Raw genomic sequence first — 23760 nt, forward strand, 5'->3', positions numbered from 1 at the left:
TGGATTATTTAAGTAGTCCAGGCTTCATACCCAGTCTGTACCTGGTATCAGATCCTTGAACAAAGGGGATTGAATGACTATCAATTCCTTCTCACCAGAGATGCTGCCTGTCCCGCTGAGTTCCTCCAGCATTTTGTGTCTATCTTTGAATGGATATCCAGCAGGCAGGATGGAGACTAATAGCGATTGCAGTCAGGAAAGGGGAATAGGAGGGTGTAGAAGGATGATTGGAATTTACCTTTGAGAGGCAGGGGGAGGGGGAGGGATTTTAAGGTTCATTTCTGATAACGCAAACTCACAAGGAAACTAAGAGTTGAAACTAAGAGTTGAAATAAGCTGGTCTTTGCAAGCCTAAAACCTTGATTTAGGGTTCCTTCCCTGTGGAGCAGCCTTCCCTGGCAAGCCCCACCCACATCTGCAATACAATCTTGGGAGACAGTTGGAACAAAATCAGGATGGTTCGGATCATTGTCTTAGATTCAATTTTTTGAATCACACTGTTATTGTTAGTGGTGAAGTTATATTAAGCACGGGTCCCTTGCACGATTAGCATACTTGGTCTGAGTGAAATGGGTTAATGGGCTAAATGGCCTTTGCTCTGTCTTATTTGTAAGTCTCAGGTAATATCATAGAACACAGAACAGGAACAGCACAGGAACAGGCCCTACAGCCCACAATATCTGCTGAACATGATGATAATTCAAACTGATCACTTTTGCCCACATGTGATTTATATTGCTCCATTCTCTGCATATCCTTGTGCCCATCTAAAAGCCTCTTCACAGCTTCTATTTTTCTACCACCACCCCTGACAGTATGTTCCAGCCACCCACCACTCTCTATGTACAACGACTTGCACATCCTTAAGGCTATGCCCTCCAAGAAAATCTTTGACATTTTCACCCTATGATAAAAAAGTGTATCGTATCTTTGCCCTGTCACGAGAATAGGTGTGTGAAAAGCAAGGCTACAGCTTGTTGCATTGGTAGAAAACGTCTTTATGTATTGAGCACCACATTCCAAAATGAGTAAAACAGAATAATAGCGAAGGAATAAAGGTCCTGTCCCACTTGGCTTTTTTTTTGGCGACTGCCGGCGTCATTGACTGATGTATCAGGGTCGCCGAAAGATTTTGAACATTTCAAAATCCAGTGGCGACAAAAAAAATGTTGCGACACTTGAAAAAACACCGCTCGTTAATACGTCATCACGCTGCGACTTTTTCGGTGACCTGATACGTCAGTCAATGATGCCGGCAGTCACCAAAAAAATTGCCAAGTTGGACAGGTCCTTAAGACAACATTTCCTCCACACTCACTTTGAATTGAATTCTCCTACAAGAGAAAAAAATGTCTGATCATTCAACCCCAGTAAATGGCTTTATAGGTGTCAAATCAATTGACTGTGCATTGTCCTCTGCCTCCCAAATTTCAATTAATGCAACTGACTGCACATGAATTAGTAGGCAACTGTTCTTGGAAGGCAAAATACAAACACATATCCAAAATATTTTAATAAAGGAGCATAAAATACATTAAAGACAGAACATTGTGCATGGAAAATGCTAACAGAATAATTTAAGCAAAAATTATTTTTCACTAGTTATTCTTTCCCTGTTTTAATGCGTTCTAATTTTAACTAGTAATTTTAACATGGAGAAATCGGTGATAACGACTCTGAATCTCATTGATTTTGACTGCACAGGATGCCTCGCATGAATCCTCAAGTTTAATCTTTACGAAGCAGCATCACTGCTGACATTTTGAACTCACTTCATTTTGGCTTTCATCAAAGCTCTCTGCTAAATCTCTGAGGAAATACTGCGAGTGCTGGCCTTAATTCTCTTTATATTTCTTCTGCTTTATATGCTATACGGTAAAACCTGATTAGACCTGACAGATTAAACGGTGTCTTTCTGGTTTTTTTCCAGAATCCCTGCTGATGGACTGCTCTTGCATAATCATTCTAGCCATTATATTTGACTCTGAAAGATTCCCAGAAAACAGAAAACCTTTGTAAATAATAAAACCTCTTAACCGATCACATATCAGTATCATGGATCAGTTGGGAAAAAATTGCAAGCCATGGCCAATGCTTAAAATGTTTGCAGAAAGCCTTGGTAGAATGCTTTGATTAAAGTCAAGAAGTGAGTCCAATATGTCAGCCTTAATGCTCTGCTAGAAAGATTAATTGTGAGGATTTATTTGAGACAGCTCTTGCCGTCAAAATTAATTAGATCCAGTCTTTATCAGTGATTCCTTGATTAAATGCTACTTGTTAAATTTTAAATGCATTAAAACGAGGGACAGAGCAATCACCAGTGTCCTTTTTACTTGCATAAAGACAAGACGTATAAGAGGAATTCAGGTTGTTTTCTCCTCCAGAGTTCCAGCATTGACCACGACAGGGTTTCCTGCTTTAACAGCGGCTGTGATGATCAGAAGTTGCTTCAGCAGCAGCTCCCTCCTTGTTCAAAGTCTCAATATTAACCCCATTGCTACCTGCAGCATCATTTTCAACCCAAGAATTATTGCTATTTTTCTTGTTCTCCACAGCTATCTCTAATAGAATTATTGAACGAATATTCTCCGGTGCAGTTACAAGGTGAGTATAACACCTTCATTTTTGCGTAATTAATTATATTTTTTTACATTGAACTAATTCAAAATTGGGGATGTCATTTTGGAATTGCATTGTGTTTTTTGAGCAGTTGATTGATAAAGATATGTGACTGGAATGGAGGAAGCAGAGAGGGACTCTGATATAGATAGAGTAGATGGTAAGATACTTTGCCTCATGTCAAAGACTCAAAGCAATAAGTTTAAGGTGGGAAGTAAGAGTTTAAAGGGGGTCAGAGAATTAATATTTGTCTTCCAGAGGTGGATTGCAGGTGAGCTCGCCAATAAAAGTAGCAATGAGCTTTATCTGCCCTCGGTTATGGGTGTGGGTTGGAGATTTTACTTTTTTTTTTAAAGAACATTTTGCATTTGTCTTTTTGAAAAGAGATTTAGGAAGATTTAGTTTAGAATTGGTAAATACAACACCTCTGTCTTTGATTTTCAGGGGAAACTGTGTGCAGCGGGATGGACGAATGAGCTATGCTGATTTTGTATGGTTTCTCCTTTCAGAAGAAGATAAGAAGAATTCCACAAGGTAGTTTTTATAACAAGGTTGTGAATGAACATTTCCAACTCTTGGTATTTACATTTCTGTGTTTATTATTCATTCCTACAATATGGACATTGTCAAGTTCAACATTTATTGCCCATCCTTATTTAACTTTAAGAAGGTGGCAGTGAATAGACCTGTTTCTGCAGCATCATCTGGAAGAGACATCAAGGCAATTTTGACGAGTTAAAATAGTGGACAAATACATGCCAGATGCAATATGACGTGGATAAATGAGAAACAACCCACTTTGGTAAGAAACAGATAGTAAGAGCATTATTTAGATGGTGACAGGTTGGGAAATATTCAGTCAAAGGATGTTTTATACCCCAATTGCTAAAAATTAAGTTGAAGGCAAAGCAGGCAGATAAAAAGGCAGATGGATGTTGACCCTCATTGCAAAAGATCTTGAGTACAGGAGCAAGGATTTTATATAGGACCTTGGTGATGTTTGCAGTATTGTGTATGGTTTTGGTTTCCTTACCTGAGAATGGAAATAATCATAGAGATAGTGTAATGAAGAACCGCCAGGCTGAATGGTGGAATGGTTTTACGAGAAGCAGTTGGGTTAACAAGGCCTGGATTCAGAAAAGTTTAGAAGAATGTGAGGCAGTCTCATAGGCATGTGAAAAACATTTGAAAGGACTGGACAGGCATGGTACTCTGCGGATGTTTTCTTAGCTGGATAGTCTAGAATCTTGGATCATAGTCTTTAGAATATGAGGTAAAGAACAGATGACCCCTCCGTTACAACAGTTCAGGTAATGGAAATTCACCCTTGTTGAATTCACAAATCACTAATACCAACCACCTGGGATACGGAATATAAATGTGCTCTTCTGAAATTTCTGGGTGGCACAGTGTACGTTCTCCCTGTGGCTGCGTGGGTTTTCTCCGGGTGCTCCGGTTTCCTCCCACATTCCAAAGACTTGACAGGTTTGTAAGTTAGTGTGTAGGATGTGTGTAATCCTAGTGTGTAGGATTGTGCTAGTGTAAGGGGTGATCACCTGTCGGCGCAGACCCAGTGGGCCGAAGGGACTGTTTCCATGCTGTATCTCTAGTCTAAAGTAAAAAAATAAATACCAATTAATTTTTTTAACTTGTATTTCTTGGCACCTGCACAGATGATGAAGCTTCATGTTATGGAAATTTGTGATATGGACTGATTTCCAGGACCCGCTCATTGTAACATGTTGTGGTTACCTGTAGGTAGAACTTTAAACTTTCCCTCCTATCACCATAAATCTACGTCCTCTAGTGTGTGACATGTTGATCCTGACAAAAAGACTCCTCTGTCTATGCCTCTCAGTATTTTATTTCCTTCTCAGGTCACCCCTCAGCCTCCAATGCTCTAGATAAAACAATCCGAGGAGTAAGGAGTAATAAGTATTAAGTTGTTTTCATTGTCTTTTAGCATGGAATACTGGTTTCGGGCCATGGACATTGATGGGGACGGGGTGCTGTCCATGTATGAGCTAGAATACTTCTATGAAGAGCAATGTGAACGGATGGAGGGAATGGGCATTGAGCCATTGCCATTCCATGATCTCCTCTGTCAGATGCTGGATCTTGTGAAGCCAGAATGTGAAGGTAAATAACTGTACAAATATATCACCCAGATGTTTCTACAATCTTTATCTTTTAGCAGAGAACAACATTATTTTCAGAAAATGAATAATCAAACATTATATTTGTTTAAGAAGGAACTGCAGATCCTGGAAAATCGAAGGTTCACAAAAAAGCTGGAGAAACTTAGCGGGTGCAGCAGCATCTATGGAGCGAAGGAAATAGGCAACGTTTCAGACCAAAACCCTTCTTCAGACTGATGGGGGGTGGGGGTGGGGGGGCGGGGAGAAGAAAGGAAAAAGGAGGAGGAGCCCGAGGGCTGGGGGATGGGAGGAGACAGCAGGAGGGCTGAGGAAGGGGAGGAGACAGCAAGGACTAACAAAATTGGGAGAATTCAATGTTCATGCCCCAGGATGCAGACTCCCCAATGAGGTGCTGTTCCTCCAATTTCCGGTGTTGCTCGCTCTGGCCATGGAGGAGACCCAGGACAGAGAGGTCGGATACGGAGTGGGAGGGGTATAATCAAACATTATAGACTGATTATATACACAATTTCACATCAATGTTTTTTACTCCCTGGAATGCTGGTTTGGTAAACAGGCAGTATCTAGTGTGAAAGTAGCTATGAATTATCATCATTCTCTTATGTATAAAGGGCACCTTGAGCTTACTTAACAGTGCATTATTGTATCACATGTATGTCTCTCTAGTTTGTGACACATTGACTTTCATCAGTAGGGGAAATGGAAATTAGACAAAAATAATGAAGCTATACTAAACATTAAATAATTTGGATTTGAGATATGCAAATGTGACTAAATAATGTGAATTTTCAGTACGTTATTTTAAGGCAAATTTGTCAATAAAAACTTCTAGGATAGGTTAGAATGTTTTAGTTTTTCATACATAAAAGTTTCTTGCTCTATAGAAAGCTATATTACTGTTTCAGGGAATTATTGAAAACCTACAGTTTCCGGTATAGCAAATAGAAAGGAACTACAGAGACTGGCTTATACCAAAGATAGACACAAAGTGCTGGAGTAACTCAGAGGATCAGGCTCCAGATGCTGCCTGACCTGTTGAGTGACTACAGCACTTTGTGTCTATCCTGGTATAGCAAGATTGTTTTCAAACCAAAGTTTTAGCAATGTGTTTGTATTGTATTTGGAGATGGTCTGTGAGCCAGGGTTTGGTGCTGTCTGTTGTAATAATCTACGGGAGACATCGGTGGGTACCTGCTGCAATGCGTCCTGACCACAGTACTGTGTGGTAATGGCAAGCTCATGATGCCATCACATTACATACCCACATGACTTCCTATCATATTTACGTGCAAACACAGTAAACTGTTTTCCCTCTTTGGAAAAGTGTTTCACAAACACAGTGATTATAGGTTGTGTCCATCAACTGGTTTTCTCAGACACTTAAATCTCCTTAACTATGTTTTTATCGCTGGCATTTTTACTTTTTATGCCATTGAACATATTACAAATTGATTCATCTCGCTGTTGACATGTGTAAGCTCTTCTGTATGCACTTCTGGAACACATTTGTCATGACATATTTCTATGATACGGCATTTTTCTCTTGCAAGAAGTACTTGTTTTATTGGTTTTAATACTTTCCCGGGTTACCGGAATTATTTTTCCATTGTGTTGTTGATTTCATTCAAAATGTTGGGTACACTACAGTTTCTCGACTTCCTTCGCCATAACAAGTCTATTAGTGGTTTTAACGTTTGTGGCTCATGAAGTGCCCTGCTGGGGTGCATCCTGTGCGACACAGTGCGTCACAGGATGATATCTGAACACAAAGTTAACTAGACTTAACAATATTGGAAGCCTTGTTCCCTCGATACTTCCAAAGAATAGAGACAGTTTTCAGTTACACTGCTAGAAGCTGGATGTTATGAGGGAATTAATGAATGCTTGATATGCTTGTTCCTCATGAAGAATTTGAAACACATGAGGCAAAATGGACATGACACCAATTCTTCAGGCATACCTTGGGGTTGCAAAGATCGATCTCAGCCTCTTAATTATATGCTCTGCTAGCATACTTGATCCCCCATGACTAACTTCAATCCATTTGAACACGAAAATTATTGATGCCTTTCTGTCAAAGAATCAATGTGAATTCTATGGATGTGGTTCACTTCTTTATCTGTAGGATTGGCACTTGTTCTGTACTATTGGGAGACTGTGCATGGTGACATTTATGTGGCATTATCAATATCTGACCCAAATACAAGATTTGGCTACAGCTGTCATTTGTACTCCTGCCAGTATGTGCAGTGTGTAATTTATCTAAGATCTCAGATGAATATGTTCCCCTCTTCAGACATCCTCGATCAGTGAATAATTATAATCTTCTGTTTTGAAATGGGTGCAGACCTACATTTAATATTGTTGATGGTTTTCCCCTTACATGCTTGTGAAATATATGAATTCAATAGCCTTTATTTTGCTGTCTGAGCATAATTCCATTTGCTTCTGTTTAAAGTGCATGATGCAAAAGAGAATTCTCCTGGCTTTCAAATTTGATGTGACAACATTCCTGCATGGTTTAAGTAATCACAGCCTTACACCATCATCCTCTGCATCCTTCCATGAAGCCAATTTTCTATCCAGTTTGGCTAGCTCTCCCTGGATCCCATGTGATCTAACTTTTCAGAGCAGCCTACCAACCTCTTGAGTCAACCACAACTATTGGTCCATATAACAGTTAGCACCTGGTACTTTACTTAAGTATTTCATAAAACCATGTTAAATGTGAATGGCTGAATTTCCTGCTGTAGTAGATCTATTGCTTTATGAATTGTCATCTGAACATCCAGGTCATTGCTCACACATGCCTTAATATTTTGTTGTTTCCTCCAATTCTGAAATTAGTGTGGATGCAATATGTGTAATTCGTCTCCATTGGTGACACCTTCCATTTGTGCAAGGTTCCTCTCTGTAGCTTTCAAAAGAGGAAGTTTGTTGACAGCTTTATAGATAGGTAAGGAAAATGCAGCACTTAGATGGAGACATGGCTGCAAGTAATTTGTCAGTGTAAAGATATTTGTAGTTTTACTAGTGTTTTCCCAGTTTTATCTTCATTCTTCTTCTTCTATCCAGGTAAAATAACCATGCGAGATCTAAAGAGGTGCCGAATGGCTCATATCTTTTATGATACCTGCTTCAACTTGGAAAAGTATCTGGACCACGAGCAGAGAGATCCATTTGCTGTGCAAAAGGTAACTGTATATGGGGCAACCAAGCAGTGTGAATTGTCCCCAATGAAGCAAAATGCATTTGTTTCAAGCTTAAGGCAGGGGATGTGTTTTGAGCAACAGAGCTATATCTGATCTGAACCTATTTACTTCATTTGAGAGGATGTGATAATTTCGCATCATGCTGCAAGGGGGTAAGTTTTATAATACAAGAATATTCATAATATGGCTCGGTATGCAAGAGAATTCCCTCAAAACCTACTGGTCATCAGTATCGAGACTCATCTATAAAGAATAATTTCTGACACAAGCAATTTATGCCTCGGAATCATACACTGATCAGTGAACGAGAAAGTAAGAGAAAACTGAAAGAGTGAGTAGAGAAGTATACTGAGAATATTGGGATTTTAATCACGATTAAGTATAACTACCTTATCATATAGCATATATTGCAGAGCCCTAATTGGTTGTTGTACTCTTGGTCCTCCAGTCCAAACATGCACAAGTAAGAATTTACCTGTAATTTTTTAAAAGAAAGTGTCTGCATGAACAATGCTGGAAACCTGCTTCAACCCCTAGTTGATGCACCTGCAGATATGAATAGCCCACGGCTTGGCGTGGAGAGGTTGCCTGCGAGTGATGGTGTTGGGCAGGCTGGTAAAGTGGTGCCACTGCTCTGCATTGGGATATGGGCCTTAGAGGTGCACCCTGGTCATTTCAAGTGATCAGATTCCTGGATCCCGCAGCCTTTTTTACCACTTGGTGTGGGAATTGATGGAAGCTAGTGCCCTCCCCTCGCTTTGTTTGGCTGCACAGCTCGTCCAAGCCTGGAGATTGCTCCATGATAAAAAGAGCAATAGTTATAGCTGCCCTTTGACCGTGCGCAACCAAAACAGAGAGGGAGTCAACAATGTCTATCAATCTATGAGCCTTCATAGGCAGTCTCTATAGGCTATGCAATCTAGCTCAAAGTGAGATACCAGGGAACCTGTAATATACTCTCTGTTTATACAGTTCTGATTTTGTTCTTCTAAAAAATGTTCTGCAATTTGGATAACTGCAATATTGTCTATGGGGTTATCAACACTTGACAGCAATGGATAAGAGAGAGCCTTATTAAAGGCATCAATCTCAGCTTTAATATTGTAGACTATAACTGCCTTGAGCAATAGCAGCAAGTAGGCATGCCTTTTGCTGATATTGATCATAGAGGGGGAAAAAATGGAATAATGTCTATTCAATTTATATTATAGCCCAGTATAAAGTTTTACCCTTGAGTACCTAGTGTATATTATATATATATAATATATACTGTCTGTGCTGTCTGTACAGAGTTTGTACCTTCTCTCCGCGGGTGGGTTTTCTTCGGGTACTTCAATTTCCTCCCACACTCCAGACGTACAGATTTGTAGGTTAATTGACCAGTAAAAAATGTAAATTGTCCCTATTGTGTTGTAGGATAATGCTACTGTACGAGGATCGCTGGTCGGCACGGACCCAGTGGGCCAAAGGGCCCGCTTCCACGCTGTATCTCTAAGCTAAACTAAAACGAAACCATTAGCTTCCTGATTAAATTATGCATAGTCTTTTTTGTCAAACTGAATGTTTCCAAAATAAGATTGATTGAACTTTAAAGCATAATTAATTGTTCTTATGTTCTTATACATTAAAATAATTGCAGCATTAATCACCTGGGTGGTCATTGACGATTGTATTTTGTTTCTTTCAGGATGTCGACAGTGATGGTCCAGAACCTTCCGACTGGGATAAATACGCAGCTGAAGAATATGAAATTTTAGTTGCTGAGGAATCGGCCAATGAACAGTTACAGGAAGGGTAGGAGTCTTCAAATAATATTTAGCAGTCTGAAGAAGGGTCTTGACCCGAAACGTCGCCTATTTCCTTCGCTCCATAGATGCTGCCTCACCCGCTGAGTTTCTCCAGCATTTTTGTCTCCCTTCAAATAATGTTAATCAATTTTTCAATGCGTCACAGCAGAGCAGAGAAAATCTTCTTAATTGTTTCCTTATGAATCTTAGGTTGCTTTTCTTGATTGCAAGGAATAAATGCAAAACAACACTTTCTGGTAACCTTTTTAAAATTCATTTTACAATGTTTTAGTTTTAACAATAAGGTTAGCAGCTTAAAATTGATGGAATCAAAATGTGATCAGCATGGATCAAAACTTGATGCATTAGTAAAGAACTATCTTACGTGTAGGAAGAAACTGCGGATGCTGGTTTAAACTGAAGATAGACACAAAAAGCTGCAGTAGCTCAGCGGGTCAGGCAGCATCTCTGGAGAAAAGGAATAGGTCCTTTGGCAGCATCTCTGGAGAAAAGGAATAGGCCCAGAAGGGTCTCAACACGAAAAGTCACCTATTCCTTTACTCCAACTTATGTCTGGTGAAATAATCCTTCGCTGAAAAGAGCAGGTTAAAATAGTTGAGGAAATTAACTCCCCCCTCATCCTTGCTATCACTCTGTGGTTGTAATTGTAAGTGCCTAACCACAAGTTTCCGCCAGTTGGCAGCTCGGATTAGAAATCGGTTATTATCTACTTTTACAACCATAGTACACAAAAACGTATCCTGTGGTTGCATTATCGTACAATCATTTGTTTTTTCCCCACAGCTCATTTGAAGAAGACTATGAATCAGATGAACTATCCACTGCCCCAGAACTCAACAGCAAGATAGACAAGCTTGTCATTTCCGACCTGCCAACATAAATGTAAAGCTAGCTCAGCTGCTGGACAGTCAGGGTGACCAGTGCACATTAACCTTGAAGACTGACTGCCACCCAGTCAGGTGTGTCGTGTAAAGAAATTGTTAATACTTTTTTTTGTCGGCTTTTTTGTTGAAGAGAATATGCTAGATTTTATATCAGAACGAAGTACATGCTTACTGTGTGCAATGGACTTTATTCAAAATTTTAAAATATTGTCTGTTTGTGCAATATGTCTTAAAATGCAGTGTTATGTTTGTGGATTTTTATTAGCTGCCATTGCTGCGTTTGACGCCGTTTAGTTTTGCTTGTTCTTTCCATTTTTTCACCCTCTTGTTCACCTTTCAGGGTTGACTTCTTTGCAGTGCAAACCACCCTTTAATCTGTGCCCTTATCAAGGCTTCATAAAGTTCCTTTCTTCCTATTAGCAGTCTCAAGCACTGATTTTGTTTTGCTCTCATTGTCAATTGACAGCAATAGCCGAATAGGCTGATTATCTGCACAAGTCAGAAACACCACTGCAAACCTGCCTTTATATAACGTTTCAATTGTAGAAAAACATCCCAGGTACTTTCACTGTATGAATGTCTGATGAAATGCACAGTATTACCCACAAAATCAAACCAGCCAGAGATATAAGAAAACTGATTTAAGGAAACTCCCTGCTTTCCAATTTCCTTGCATGCATTGTATTAGCAAGTTTATCGGAGCCTCTATAAATTGGAAATCGGCTTTCATGAAAAGGCCACACAGTCACAACTACCAGCACACAGCAACTATAAGGCTTTCAGTCAGTTCTGCTCACGTTTTTTAAGTGATAATTTGAGCCTAAATCTTGGGCTCTTGTTCTGACTTCCATCTAACATCCATCTGCTTTTTTGGAATCTACAATTTTGTGCTCAATTCATGCTAATGCAATGGTCCAGTATTTCATTCAATAGGCAATTGATGTCGTTTTGAATGTGGATTAAACATTCAATATCCAAGTAGTCCCTTTCTTCCAACCACATAACAGCTCAAGGCCAAACACAAAACTTCATGCTGAGGGTGCAAATTGCAGGATAAATTTACAAGTACTTTATATAAGCAACCAACCTCAAATGTCAGTGAACAGTGTCAAAAAATTGATCGCAAAGTAATTGTTTGAAATTCTACCCCAATGAAAATAGGATAGTAAATTTCAGTCCTACAGAAGTCAAAATCTCAAAAGAATTGTGGCCACAACAAGTAGAAATTTAATATAGGACCCATATGAAAACAACATGGTACTTTCTATTTCTGAATATTAATAGAAGAATTGTAAAGAAAGCAGATTCCGTGTTCCTAATAAGAAACTGTTAACACAGTGAAGAGTCTGTAAATTGAATCAAGTTATGTAACTACTACAAAATATATAATGCAGAAGCATTTACTTTGTCATTCAATGTAATTTACTTTTATTTTGATTTTGATATTGTAAACTAAAGCTGCTTTGCAGCCTTAGTTAGAAATGTTGCATAATGTCGAGTCAATTTTACCAGTATGATTATTTTTCCCCCACGCTTTCCATTGGCCCAATACCAAGCTGTCTGATTTTGCAATTTTAATGTACTCCAGTTGCCTCTGTTGTGGAGGTTAGTTTATTTCAAAAGTGAACACAATTCAATTGCCATTTCAAAATTTCTTGACTCTGCACAGTGGAGGTCAAACTTTATTTGTAGCCCATGATTTCCTCCAGCATGGGCCAACTACTTGTTTCAATAAATTACAAAGAAGGAACTTGACATCGCAGTGTTCAATAGAGAAAAATATTTTGCAAAAAGAACAGGAGACGATGGAAATATCTAGAACATAATACAACGTTATGGAGAGAGACACAAGAGTTAAGAGTTCCAGGTTGATGATATTTTGGTTTTCATGAATGGCAATCTGTTCATTTCTTCACATGCTGCCTGACGTGTTCAGTATTTACAGCCTTTTATGTTTTATTTCAGATATCCTGCAACTGCAGGACTTTGTTCTCTGTTTTTGAAATGGTATTTTAACAGTGAGGGAAGCATATAAAAAGGCAATTTAAAAATATTAGACAAATAGTTTCAGCAAAACTAGAAAGCCTGTTAAAACGAGTGATTTTTTATCTAATATCTTTTTTGTACACACACCTTGTTCTCTGCAACATCCTACAGCCCTTATTTTGCATGCAATATTTCTGGGTTGCTTTGCCTGGCTTTTGATATTGTCAATAAAAGGAGAACTGAAAATGCAGTGGGTAAATGGCAGGTCCGTAAAAATCTGTAAAAAGAAAAAGTTGAATACTTTTGATAGATTTCAGCTATTGTTTATAATTTTATTTTAAACATCAAGTTGTGCAGCAGTTTACCTGCCATTCAACCATGCATGTCCCAACTGTGATTGAACCAACCTTTTTTTCTTTCTGAACAATTGTTGAGCAGGTTTGCCTTACAGCATTAGTTTGATCCTGAATGCGGGTGCTGTCTGTATGGGGTTTTTACGTTCTCTCTGCGACCTCAAAACGTAGAACTAGTGTACGAGTGAATGTTGGTCAGCGATGACTCGGTGGGCCAAAGAGCCTGTTTCCATGCCGTAGCTCTAAACTAAAGCAAACAAAGATGACTATATTTACAATTTATAGATGCAGCTTTCCCATAACATCACGAGCAATGAGCCACACATGGATTTTATAAATGGTAACAAATCTGCAAGCTACATACCACGGATGAGGATTCACTACCAAGACCTATTTATTACTCATCCCTAATTAAGCTCAAATTGACCTGCAATTGTTTTCAATGGGTTTAGACTCGGATAGACGGTAGACACTTGATGAAATAACATTAGTACATCAGAGGGTGTTTTACAACAACCACATTGTTTAATGGTCTCATTAATGTTAATATTTTAATTCCAGATTTATTGAAATTGTGAGGTGCCAGGCAGAGTTTTGAATTCAAGATTCCAGGTCAATGATATAGGCCTTTGGAGAACAATTCAGTAATTTAATCATTTTACCATCATGCCCTCTAAATTACTAACCTTTTTTGTTTAAAAGGCTCCCTCATTATTACATGAGTAAACTCCAAAAATTGATGTATTGAATATGGTGATTAATGTGGTATAATGTAACAGTAGGTAAAACAACATTTTAAAAATTAGTAACAAAACAACGCACTTCCTCTTTCATCAAAAAGCACTGTTATTGAAAATCACTTTTTTCCTCTCTCCACCTGAAGTTTTAGAACCGCATCAGTATCTCAAAGGAAATTGAGTGATATTTACTCCATACTTTGTTCTGCTTGGCCTGTTAGTGGACTCAACATCAGTGCAACTACATGATGCTAACGTTAATTACCTATGTATTTTTCCATAGTGATGTTATGTGAAGTATTTAACAGTTGTGGAGAAAAGCATACATCATGCACTAAAACTTATTCTCAGATGGGAGCTTTCAAGTTGGGTCATTTATTTGTGTTGCCTATACACATTGCATAAGCAGAGCATTCTGTAATTGAGAAAGGCATTTTATGAAAGGGTCTGGCATGCGTCTCTTGTAGGTCCCTTTTGGATAAAGAGTAGGCTATGTTTGCTGCGTCTGCTATATATATATATTATGTAGAACATAGTGTTGAAGCAGTTGTAATATCTGAAGCCAACTGGCAAGCAGATTATGATGGAATTCCTAACAGGCCATTATTGCAGGTATTCAACCCATTGAAAGTTCATTGGGAAATTACTAAGGCAAGCTCACAGCATCTGCCAGGTTAAGTTTTAACCTAGGATGCAGGAAAAAGGTGGTTACCTAAGAATTAAATGTAAATGTTTATCCAGTACACACAGAAAGTATTTAAGAAACATAGTTCATTATTGATTTGGCAGATTGGTTCTATTGGAAGAAACAGAGAAGCATATAATCCTTTTGGTATTCATGGTGTCAAATTATTAGCAAGGGATCAAAATTAATTGGGAAGTAGAATTTTAACACTGATAATACAAGTAGATGACAAAACATGATTACAAAATTTGGGGAATTGTTTGCATTTATTAACTCACAATATTTCCATGATATGATTTCCATATTTAGCATTATTTGACTGAGGTTACACATTCAATTTTAGTCAAATATCACAAATGTTCCAGTAATATTTCAATTCCACATTTCAGTAAGGTATATTTCAAATGATTTTACTGTGTATATATCTACACATTGGATGTTTTAAAGTCAAAAATATCTGTTAGAAAAATCCATTTGCACATTTAGTAAAATATATATCCAGGTAAGAAATCTTTAATTATCTAATTTGCCGAGCAAATTCCCAATCAAGCAAATTTAGCCCAATAAGTCAGTGCAAAAAACAGGTGCCAAGAACTGGAGATGTTTTCTATCTTACTATGGAAAGTATGCAATCAATGGGTTTCACTTTCTGGATTTGATAACATTTGGTGGCACCTCATGACATAATTGCTTGTGTAGCGATTATGGCATATTTTGGATGCTTCCTTCGGAGATTAATTAGGAGAGGTAAACATAACAGATTTTATATGCTCAGTGGTAGGAGTGGATGAAAGACTGATAGTCACTTTATTTTTGCATGCTCTTTGTCACTCCAGATTTTATTACCAACGTTCAACATATGGATAAAATATCTGAGAGCAAACTTTTATAATTTTCTCACAGATGTAGCATAAAATGTGTACATTGTACTAAAAATTCAACATTTGATGTGTATTCCAGAATTGTATTTGGAGGTGCCAAAAGGTGTAAGAATTTGACTTCCTGGTCCTGGATTAATTGTTTAGAATACTGTGCACCAAAATGTAATGCTGGAGAGAGAATTACTTCATTTCCTCTAACTGATCATTTTAACAAATAGACAGGTTATTGCTTTAACTAAATCAAATAGCAGGGAATTCAGACAACAGCATTAATACTAGATACTTCAGGTGATGTTTTTATTTTTATCTAAATAATTATGAATTCATGGGAGTTACAACGCTATAGCAATTTGATAAAAGAATGATGATGAATAGAAGCACCCAAAGTAATGCTTTGTACATTGTCCAAATCACAAAATGTGACCTGCTTTAAAATAAATGTAGGGGTTCTGTATCTTTTGCAATAGTGTAAACATTATAGATTTTTTTATTTGTTAAATAATCAATTTTGAACAGGAGCAGGTGACAATAGAGAAGCCAGTAACCATTCCATGACATAGATAAGATTGTAGATTCGAACAATGGCATTTATAACAGCAGGTTTATTGAGGAGGAGAATGGAACTCAAAGTGATGGAATAAAAAACTCAGAAATATCAACAGGTGGTATGAAGTTAAATTATTTTAGTTAAATTGGGAAGTTTCCAATGGGTTAGTAAATACAGCACAAAGTCTAAATGAAATGGCAATACTGGTCGTAATAGTCTGAAATGAATGCATTTCCAATTAACGGTTGGTGCTGAAGGCACATTGTTAGGATGTCAGAAACAACCACGGTGTACTTGGACATAGAGTAAAACATTCTCTAGTGCAGAGGGGTCTTGTTCAGGATCCCAAAACTCAGTTTATAAAAATGATTAATATTATATTGTCAACCTAATTTATATATGTGACATGAACACAAAATGATTGCTGTGATACTCCATTGGCTTGGTTTTATCAAGTCAAACTACCTTGGTAAAGAAATAATACTTTCTCCATGTGCTGCTGGTAAAATCTTAAGCGATTTACAATTTTGCTAACCTTAAATCGCTTCTCGCAGGGAATCGATTACTCACCATAATTTCATTGCCTTTCATGACAATAAGAATTCTTTGATATTTTATTTGCTTTAAGTTTTCAAAAATCCTCAGGACGAGAATGATAGATGCCTGAAGTTGTAAAATAAGATGAATTACTGGACATGAGGAATGATTTGTTTTATTTTATGTAGACTATGGAAACAATTATTTGAACCTCTTGTCTGAAATGTGAATGTCAGATTAGTCCTAATAGGGTGCCATTTTGATTCACCTTTTCTGCCAGTGCCACCAATTTAAAGACTTGTCTGTTTGATATGTCTTGCAAGCAGTGAAAACCTAAAAAATTACAAGATCATGCACTTGTTAAATGATCAGAAAATAATATGTTAATCGTTTTCTTAAATTTTCATCAGTGGTTGAAAGGCAGATCACAGATGGGATGTGCTGATGTGTTTCTATGATTTAATATAAAGAAAATAAGATGTTTTGTGCACTCAAAATTAACAAAATTGAATTTTGCTTAGCTATCAGCCTATGCAAATAAGACCACAGACATACATACATATTGAGCATACTGTGTGCCAATTGGCCTAATAGTCTGTTTGTAGATTATGTTTGGTTCAAGATCCTGAATGGGATTGGTTATAGCATAAACATCAACACAATTAAACAAGTATTTTATTTCTGATATATCATGTGTCCTTTACAAAAATGGTTTCTTCTGAATCCTTACCCTCTGAAATCTGCATCACTGTGATGTGTTTGTTTTGAAACCTTTGCTCTGGGCATTGTGTTAAACCTCCGATGTTTGCAAGAGCCAGAAGCAGCAATTGTGGTATTTGGCCAGTAAAGCTAAAGGTGAATAACAAAGGAAGGTTTATGTTCCTTTTGAGTACTAACCATGTAGAACTTTGACATGGCATTCTTTGAATTGTAGCGTGGATTATAATTCAGAAATCAGTTACATCTTGAAGTTTTGATTATATGATCACAGTTAGTGCCATGGGGTTGTTCGGAGTAGCTAGAATAAGACTGCATGCTTGAAATTGTTAATTTGTCACATGTTTTTTGTGGGGGCTTATGAAAATTCTCAGAAATGTTGGTTAGAACTGCAGACAATTTAAACTTAGTTCCATAGGCTTCATTCTTTTATCAGACCACAACCAGGATGCTCAAATCATATGGGACTTTTACTTAGAGGAAAGCTACATAGCAAATACGAGAATCATCATAATTCATAATATTTTAAGATAAAGCATTTTCACCCATTTTCCAGACAACCCTTGGTTCTACAATGGTCCCACTAATTTATACCAGACCAGACTAAATCTCAATTGTAACATTCAATACCACACTTACAATGGAAGTCTATTTCTGAAGAAAGCAGTACAGATATCAGACAAAGAAAATTAGTCAACATGGTGGGTTCACAGGTCCTTGGACGCATGTCGGCCATTTCTACCCTTCCAACACATTGCATCATCTGAGCAATGGTGAAAACTAATTTGAACACTTACATTTGTTCTTCCTGTTTGTGAAGCTTGATATAATGTACCAACACAGTACATTTCTGCAACTGCCATTTACTTTTTTTGTTAACATTTTGTTTTGAATATGTGCCTTATTTATAGCCTTTACTGTTCTAGACAATTAATGTACACACGTGTAGAATTTCATTATCACTGTAAGTAATGTAATATAAAAAAAACTCACTACAAAATGTGTGAAATTTGTTTGTTCATTCAGTGTGGTTTGCAAATATAGAAACCTCAGCATTAGATTCTTTGTAAATTCATAAACTACCATATAGGGTTTTATATATATATATTTATATATATATAAAAAATGCAAAGGAAAGTAGCTTCAGAGTTTGTGATTGAAATAAAAATGCAATTATTCTTGATGAACGACAGATTTATACATTAAACATGAGAAGCTCCAGCATCTTCATGCAATACTTTCCAATGTTATTATTTATAGCAGTAGAGTCTTTGTTTTGTTTAAATGGTTGAAACATGTGTATTATTCAGATGCAACACAATCTGTACAAAATGACTGATTTGATGAAAAGTTGCCATTTCTTTTTCACAATAATTCTTGCTCTATGCAAACTCAATGGCGCCATCTCTGAAAATGTGAGCTACTGTAAAACAACTCAAACAGTACAACTTTTTCAAAAAAGTTGTAACTGTTAATGGTTTAAAAACTATGGAAATGATTCAAAATAAAAGCTGTGTTATGCTTTTTGGTTGCTGAAAATGGTGTGAAATATTGCTGGTTGCTTGTGCTAGCATGGCTTTACAGTGCAGACTTTTTTGAGATTTTGAAATTAAATAAAGAATTTTAAAGAGGTTACGAGTTTCTCATTGAATTGAATGCATTTTTCCCCCCAAATTTTCGAGTTTAATCACACAAGTATTTGCATTCAGCTGTAGATAAAGTCAATCTTACCATCAAACCAGAAGACTGTAGATAGCAATTAGGACAGAACAGTATCCCCCCCTCTTCTCAGCTGAAGCACTGGCATTTCAAGCATATCCGCAGGGCCCGTTTTCTCTCAGTATCTATAAATATAGCACAATAGGTTTACAATTGCAAATGTAAGACAAAGTTCAAGATGAATTAATGCAATTTCTGGCAAAGTTAACAAGACAAGGATCAGATTCAAACTTGTTTACCAAATGTGTCAAAGAGAAAGTGTTAAGAGGTATACTACAAACATTTTCGCAAGGCAATCAGGCAAAGTCAGCATGATTTTGTGAAAGGGAAATATTTGCTGACCAATTCCAATCTTTTGCATTATGTTGTGGAAAAACGGCCGAGTGGACATACCAAGATTGCCTGAAGGTATTTGACAAGATGCCACATCATATGTTGTTATGGAAAATAAAAGCTCACGATGTTAGAGATAACATTGGCATAGATAGAAGAATGGCTACTTTATAGGAAAGATTAGGCATAAGCAGATCTTGTCTGGTTGGCACCAGATTTAATTAAGAATCTCTCTTTATCCAGGGAATGAAAGTTTAGCTTGAGTAAATGGGAATGCAGAGCAAAGCTGATGTTACAATCAGATGGGACATGATCTTAAATGGCAGCACAACAAGTTTAAGGAATCAAGTGGCAGACTCGGATTCTTGATTTATATTAAACCAGTGTTAGAGTTTCATTTGTAGACAAAAGTGCTGGAGAAACTCAGCAGGTGTAGCAGCATCTATGGAGCGAAGGAAATAGGCAACGTTTCGGGCCGAAACCCTTCAGACTGACATAGGGTGGGGGAGGCAGGGCACAGAGGGGGAGCAGTCAGTGAGGAGGTTGTAAAACTCTTCGGAGGGAGGAGGAGAACTTCTTCAAAGTATGCATACCTTGAGGAGATTTCGCAGTGGAGTAGACAAAGTGTTTAAGAGGGAACTGCAGATGCTGGAAAATCGAAGGTAGACAAAGAGTTTCATTTATTCTCTTAAATAAACTTTATGAAATATTTTACTATAGATGTAAAATATTCTGCTCATGCACACTGAAGATTTAAATCATAAATAGTAAACATGAAATTCACTGCCATGTATAGTAGGCAATATATTGAAATATCTAAAATGCACATTAGAAATGACAATCATTAAACAGAAATCATACTCCACATGCAGTAATTTCTTGTAATTATTATACACACCAGACCAAATCTCCCACCTTTGCCTAAGTTGCCAACAATCTTCTTATTGTGTGGCTCAAGGTCCAATCATGGCATTCCCTCAACTTTATTGTTAACATTTAAACAAGTAATTCTAGAAAGAGTACTTCCAGAAACGTAATATCATTGGCAAGTCACAACTGCAAGCCAGTTGCAACAGATTTTAGATCACTTTCCGAGGATAACCATACAGGTTTCCAGATGTGGGAAATGACATCCAAGTCAAACAAAGATTTTCAATTGCCAGGAATGTATTTAAATAACTTGGTCAACAGAATATAAAATTCTAACGATTCACCCAAATTGTTCTCAAGGTGCATTTCATGATCCAGAGATTCTTGCTGAAACACTTCCTCACCCATTCTCCTCACGTCAGGTTCCAAGGAGAAAAACGTCAGTTTCCCTGGTTTCAACATAATTAAACCTCACTTTCCTGCTACTATTCTAGTTTTCTCTTCATTATGTGTGCATTAACAACCTTCCAAAGTGTGTGGCTCACAGCTTAACATAATAAACAAGCTAGTCTAAATAATGGGTTATATTATCTTAACATCACTGCACTGTTTATAAAACCATGAGTCATATGTTTCAATTCATATTTATAATTTCTGCATTATTCAAAATGCAAATGTTGTGAATTGTTAGTTTGCATACATATCAAATCTTTGTTTATATTTAGATATAATAGATTATATTAGAATATAAAAGAATATAATTAGAATAGAATATTAGCATATTAGAAACCCGTCTGAAGAAGGGTTTCGGCCCGAAACGTTGCCTATTTCCTTCGCTCCATAGATGCTGCTGCACCCGCTGAGTTTCTCCAGCTTTTTTGTGTAACCTTTGTTTATATTTGTCCACTTTAGTTTTTTGAAAAACACAAAATGGAAGGTTTACAATCCTGTTTAAAACTAACATTTTGCGTCAGAGGTTTTACATAGTAAAATGCCATATAAACGTTAAAAAGCTACCAGCTTTACTATTTTATATTTAGTTGCAATATAGTTCTGATTCAATTGTTTTATCTCCTAGACCTAGACCATTGTTGGTAATGGACATTATCCCAATGGCAGACAAATTCCAATGGCTTTGCTTAAGAATCCAAGGAACAGAGTCTACCATTCATATGATGCTTGTACCCTTGTATTGATGCGAAACAGAAATCATTGAAAATACTCTGTATGCCAGATATTGTCTGGAAAGGAGGAAATCGTTTGGCTCGATGAAAGGTCAATAAATAGTGTCCTAATGCTTTGTTCTATTTTTCAGACTTATGCATGTCCAATATTGTTTCCTTTTTGTCATAACATACACATTACTGGAAATGATGGGGGTTGGGGGGGGGGGGGGAGAAGATATAATAAGGCACAAAATTGGAATAATTTACAATATTTGGTAAAAAGTTGCGTTGCATTGTGTTCCACTTTTTCCAAATGTAGAAATCAAGAAGATCTGAACCTCTCCACTCAAGAGATATCCTGGGAGGTGAAGCAGGCTCTAAGTAATAGTATGTTCCAAGGTTCTGGAATTTCCTTTATAAGCAGTTACCTTTATAAAATAGAATGATTAAAATAAATTCTGAACTGTCCAGGCCATCGCAGTTAATTATATTTAACAATCTTAACAATTACCTTTTGAAGTCTGGAATAATTTATAGTGTTATCGAAAGTACGAATTCATTAAATGTAGGACTTTAAAATTCAACTTAAAGCAATAGTATACCGCAGTTTAAAAAAAACCCAACTTACAATGGGTAAAGTTGCATCTGACAATGTATATTAGGCTTACAATAGTCCAGAACAATAGCAAAGTCCTGTAATGAATTGGCATATGGTACGCTTTTACCAATTATAACGTTTTGTAAATAAAGCACGTTTGAAGATGGAGGAGGCAAAATTGTTCAAGTGGAAACAAGTAGGTAAAATGCAGATAATGTGAACAGGTAGACACAGCTCCCCACAAGCTGGGGAAAGTGACATTGTAGGATTCTGTCCTATTCTTTACCCGTTCCTTCTATCCTAAATTGCAATAATCCTATAAAGGCATAGTGTTTGTAGACCCCAGTCTACAAAGAATGGACCCTGCACCCTCTCCTTACCATTCAACACTTCATACCCACTCAAGGCATGACTCCAGTACGAAAAGACTTGACCATTTTCCACCCCAACCAACACTTCACACCCACTCACAGCCTGACCTCAGTCTGCAAAGACTGGGCCCTTCTGCACCCACCCACCCCCACCCCCCTCCCCCCTCCCCCCTCCAATCACCACTTCACACCCAATCATCCACACCCTCTGTGCTGCACAACATCACTTATCCAATATCAACAATAAAAATAGAGGTGGTGGAGAGGCTTTTCACAAGACAAAAAAGCCAGAAATCTCCTGACAATGTTTCCCCCTCTATCTTTAAGCTCTGTGGCAAACAGCTGGCACCGGTCTATACAGACATTTTCAACCAGTCCCTGCAAACATGTACTGTCCCTGCCTGCTTCAAAGTCTCCACTATTGTCCCTGTACCCAAAAAGGCAAGGTTTACTTGTCTTAATGACTACAGGCTGTCATGCTGACCTCTGTGGTCATGAAGACACTCAAAAGGCTTGTGCTGGCCAAGCTGAAACATATCACAATTCCCCTGCTGGATCCTATGCAGTTTGCACATTGGCCAATAGATGTGTGGATGATGCAGTCAACCTGGTCCTGCACTTCATCCTACAGCACCCTAGACCGCCACGGGACCTATGCGAGGATCCTGTTTGTTGATTTTAACTCTGCATTCAACACCATTGTGCCAGAGCTACTACATTCCAAACTTTCCGAGTTTACTGTGCCTGAACCCTTCTGTCGGTGGATCACCAGCTTCCTGACAGACAGGAAGCAGCATGTGAGGCTGGGAAAGCACATCTCGGACCCGCAAACACTCAGCATAGAAGCATACTCTCTCCTCTCCACTACTCGACTGCACCTCCAGAGACACCTCTGTCAAGCTTCTCAAGTTTGCGGACGACACAACCCTGATTGGGCTGATCCAGGATGGAGAGGAATCTGCCTACAGACAGGAAGTGTCACAGCTGGCGTCCTAGTGCCATCACAACAACCTGGAGCTCAATGCTTTTAACACAGTGGAATTGATTGTAGACTTTAGGAGAGCTCCCCCTCTCCTCATCCCACTCACCATCAGCAATACCAGTCACATCTGTGCAGTATTTTAAGTTCCTGGGAACCATCATCTCCAAGGACCTTAAGTGGGGGGCTACCATCGACTGGGGAGCTACCATCAAAAAGGCACAACAGAGGATATACTTCCTACAGCAGCTGAGGAAGCACAATCTGCCCCAGGCAATGATGGTCCAATTCTAAACGGCCATCGTAGGGTCTGTTCTCACCTTTTCCATCATGGTCTGGTTTGGCTCAGCCACCAAGCACGACACCTGGAGGCTGCAGCGAATCGTCCGATCAGCAGAGAAGGTTATAGGCTGCAACCTTCCCCCCATTGATGAACTGTACACTGCAAGGGCCAGGAAGCGAGCGGGCATGATCATCTCTGACCCCTCTCACCCTGGCCACAAACTCTTTGAATCACTTCCCTCTGGAAGGCGACTCCGGATTGTCAAAGCTGCCACAGCCAGACATAAAAACAGTTTTTATCCACGAGTAGTTGCTCT

At 38.0% G+C, this 23760-nt stretch overlaps 1 protein-coding gene and 1 long non-coding RNA gene across 6 annotated transcripts in view; one reads left to right on the top strand and one right to left on the bottom strand.

Annotated features, from left to right (window-relative positions):
- Window positions 1–12437, top strand: part of ppp2r3a (protein phosphatase 2, regulatory subunit B'', alpha) — a 261434-nt gene extending 248997 nt beyond the window's left edge. For all 5 annotated transcript variants that reach the window (XM_055646173.1, XM_055646175.1, XM_055646174.1 and 2 more), the window contains 6 exons: window positions 2556–2604; window positions 3064–3153; window positions 4583–4758; window positions 7854–7972; window positions 9678–9784; window positions 10582–12437. In XM_055646173.1, coding sequence (XP_055502148.1) covers window positions 2556–2604; window positions 3064–3153; window positions 4583–4758; window positions 7854–7972; window positions 9678–9784; window positions 10582–10678 — 638 coding nt within the window. In that variant the 3' untranslated portion in view covers window positions 10679–12437. The remainder of the gene's footprint in view (window positions 1–2555; window positions 2605–3063; window positions 3154–4582; window positions 4759–7853; window positions 7973–9677; window positions 9785–10581) is intronic.
- A 588-nt stretch (window positions 12438–13025) lies between these two features.
- Window positions 13026–20772, bottom strand: LOC129703587 (uncharacterized). The gene is made up of 3 exons (XR_008724589.1): window positions 19771–20772; window positions 18857–18969; window positions 13026–13268 (listed from the first exon to the last, which is right to left on the bottom strand). It is a non-coding gene; the product is annotated as an uncharacterized LOC129703587 (long non-coding RNA).
- Between the last annotated feature and the right edge of the window lie 2988 nt (window positions 20773–23760).

Source organism: Leucoraja erinacea, chromosome 14 (assembly GCF_028641065.1).
Source record: "Leucoraja erinacea ecotype New England chromosome 14, Leri_hhj_1, whole genome shotgun sequence".
In the NCBI taxonomy this organism is placed as follows: Eukaryota; Metazoa; Chordata; class Chondrichthyes; order Rajiformes; family Rajidae; genus Leucoraja; species Leucoraja erinaceus.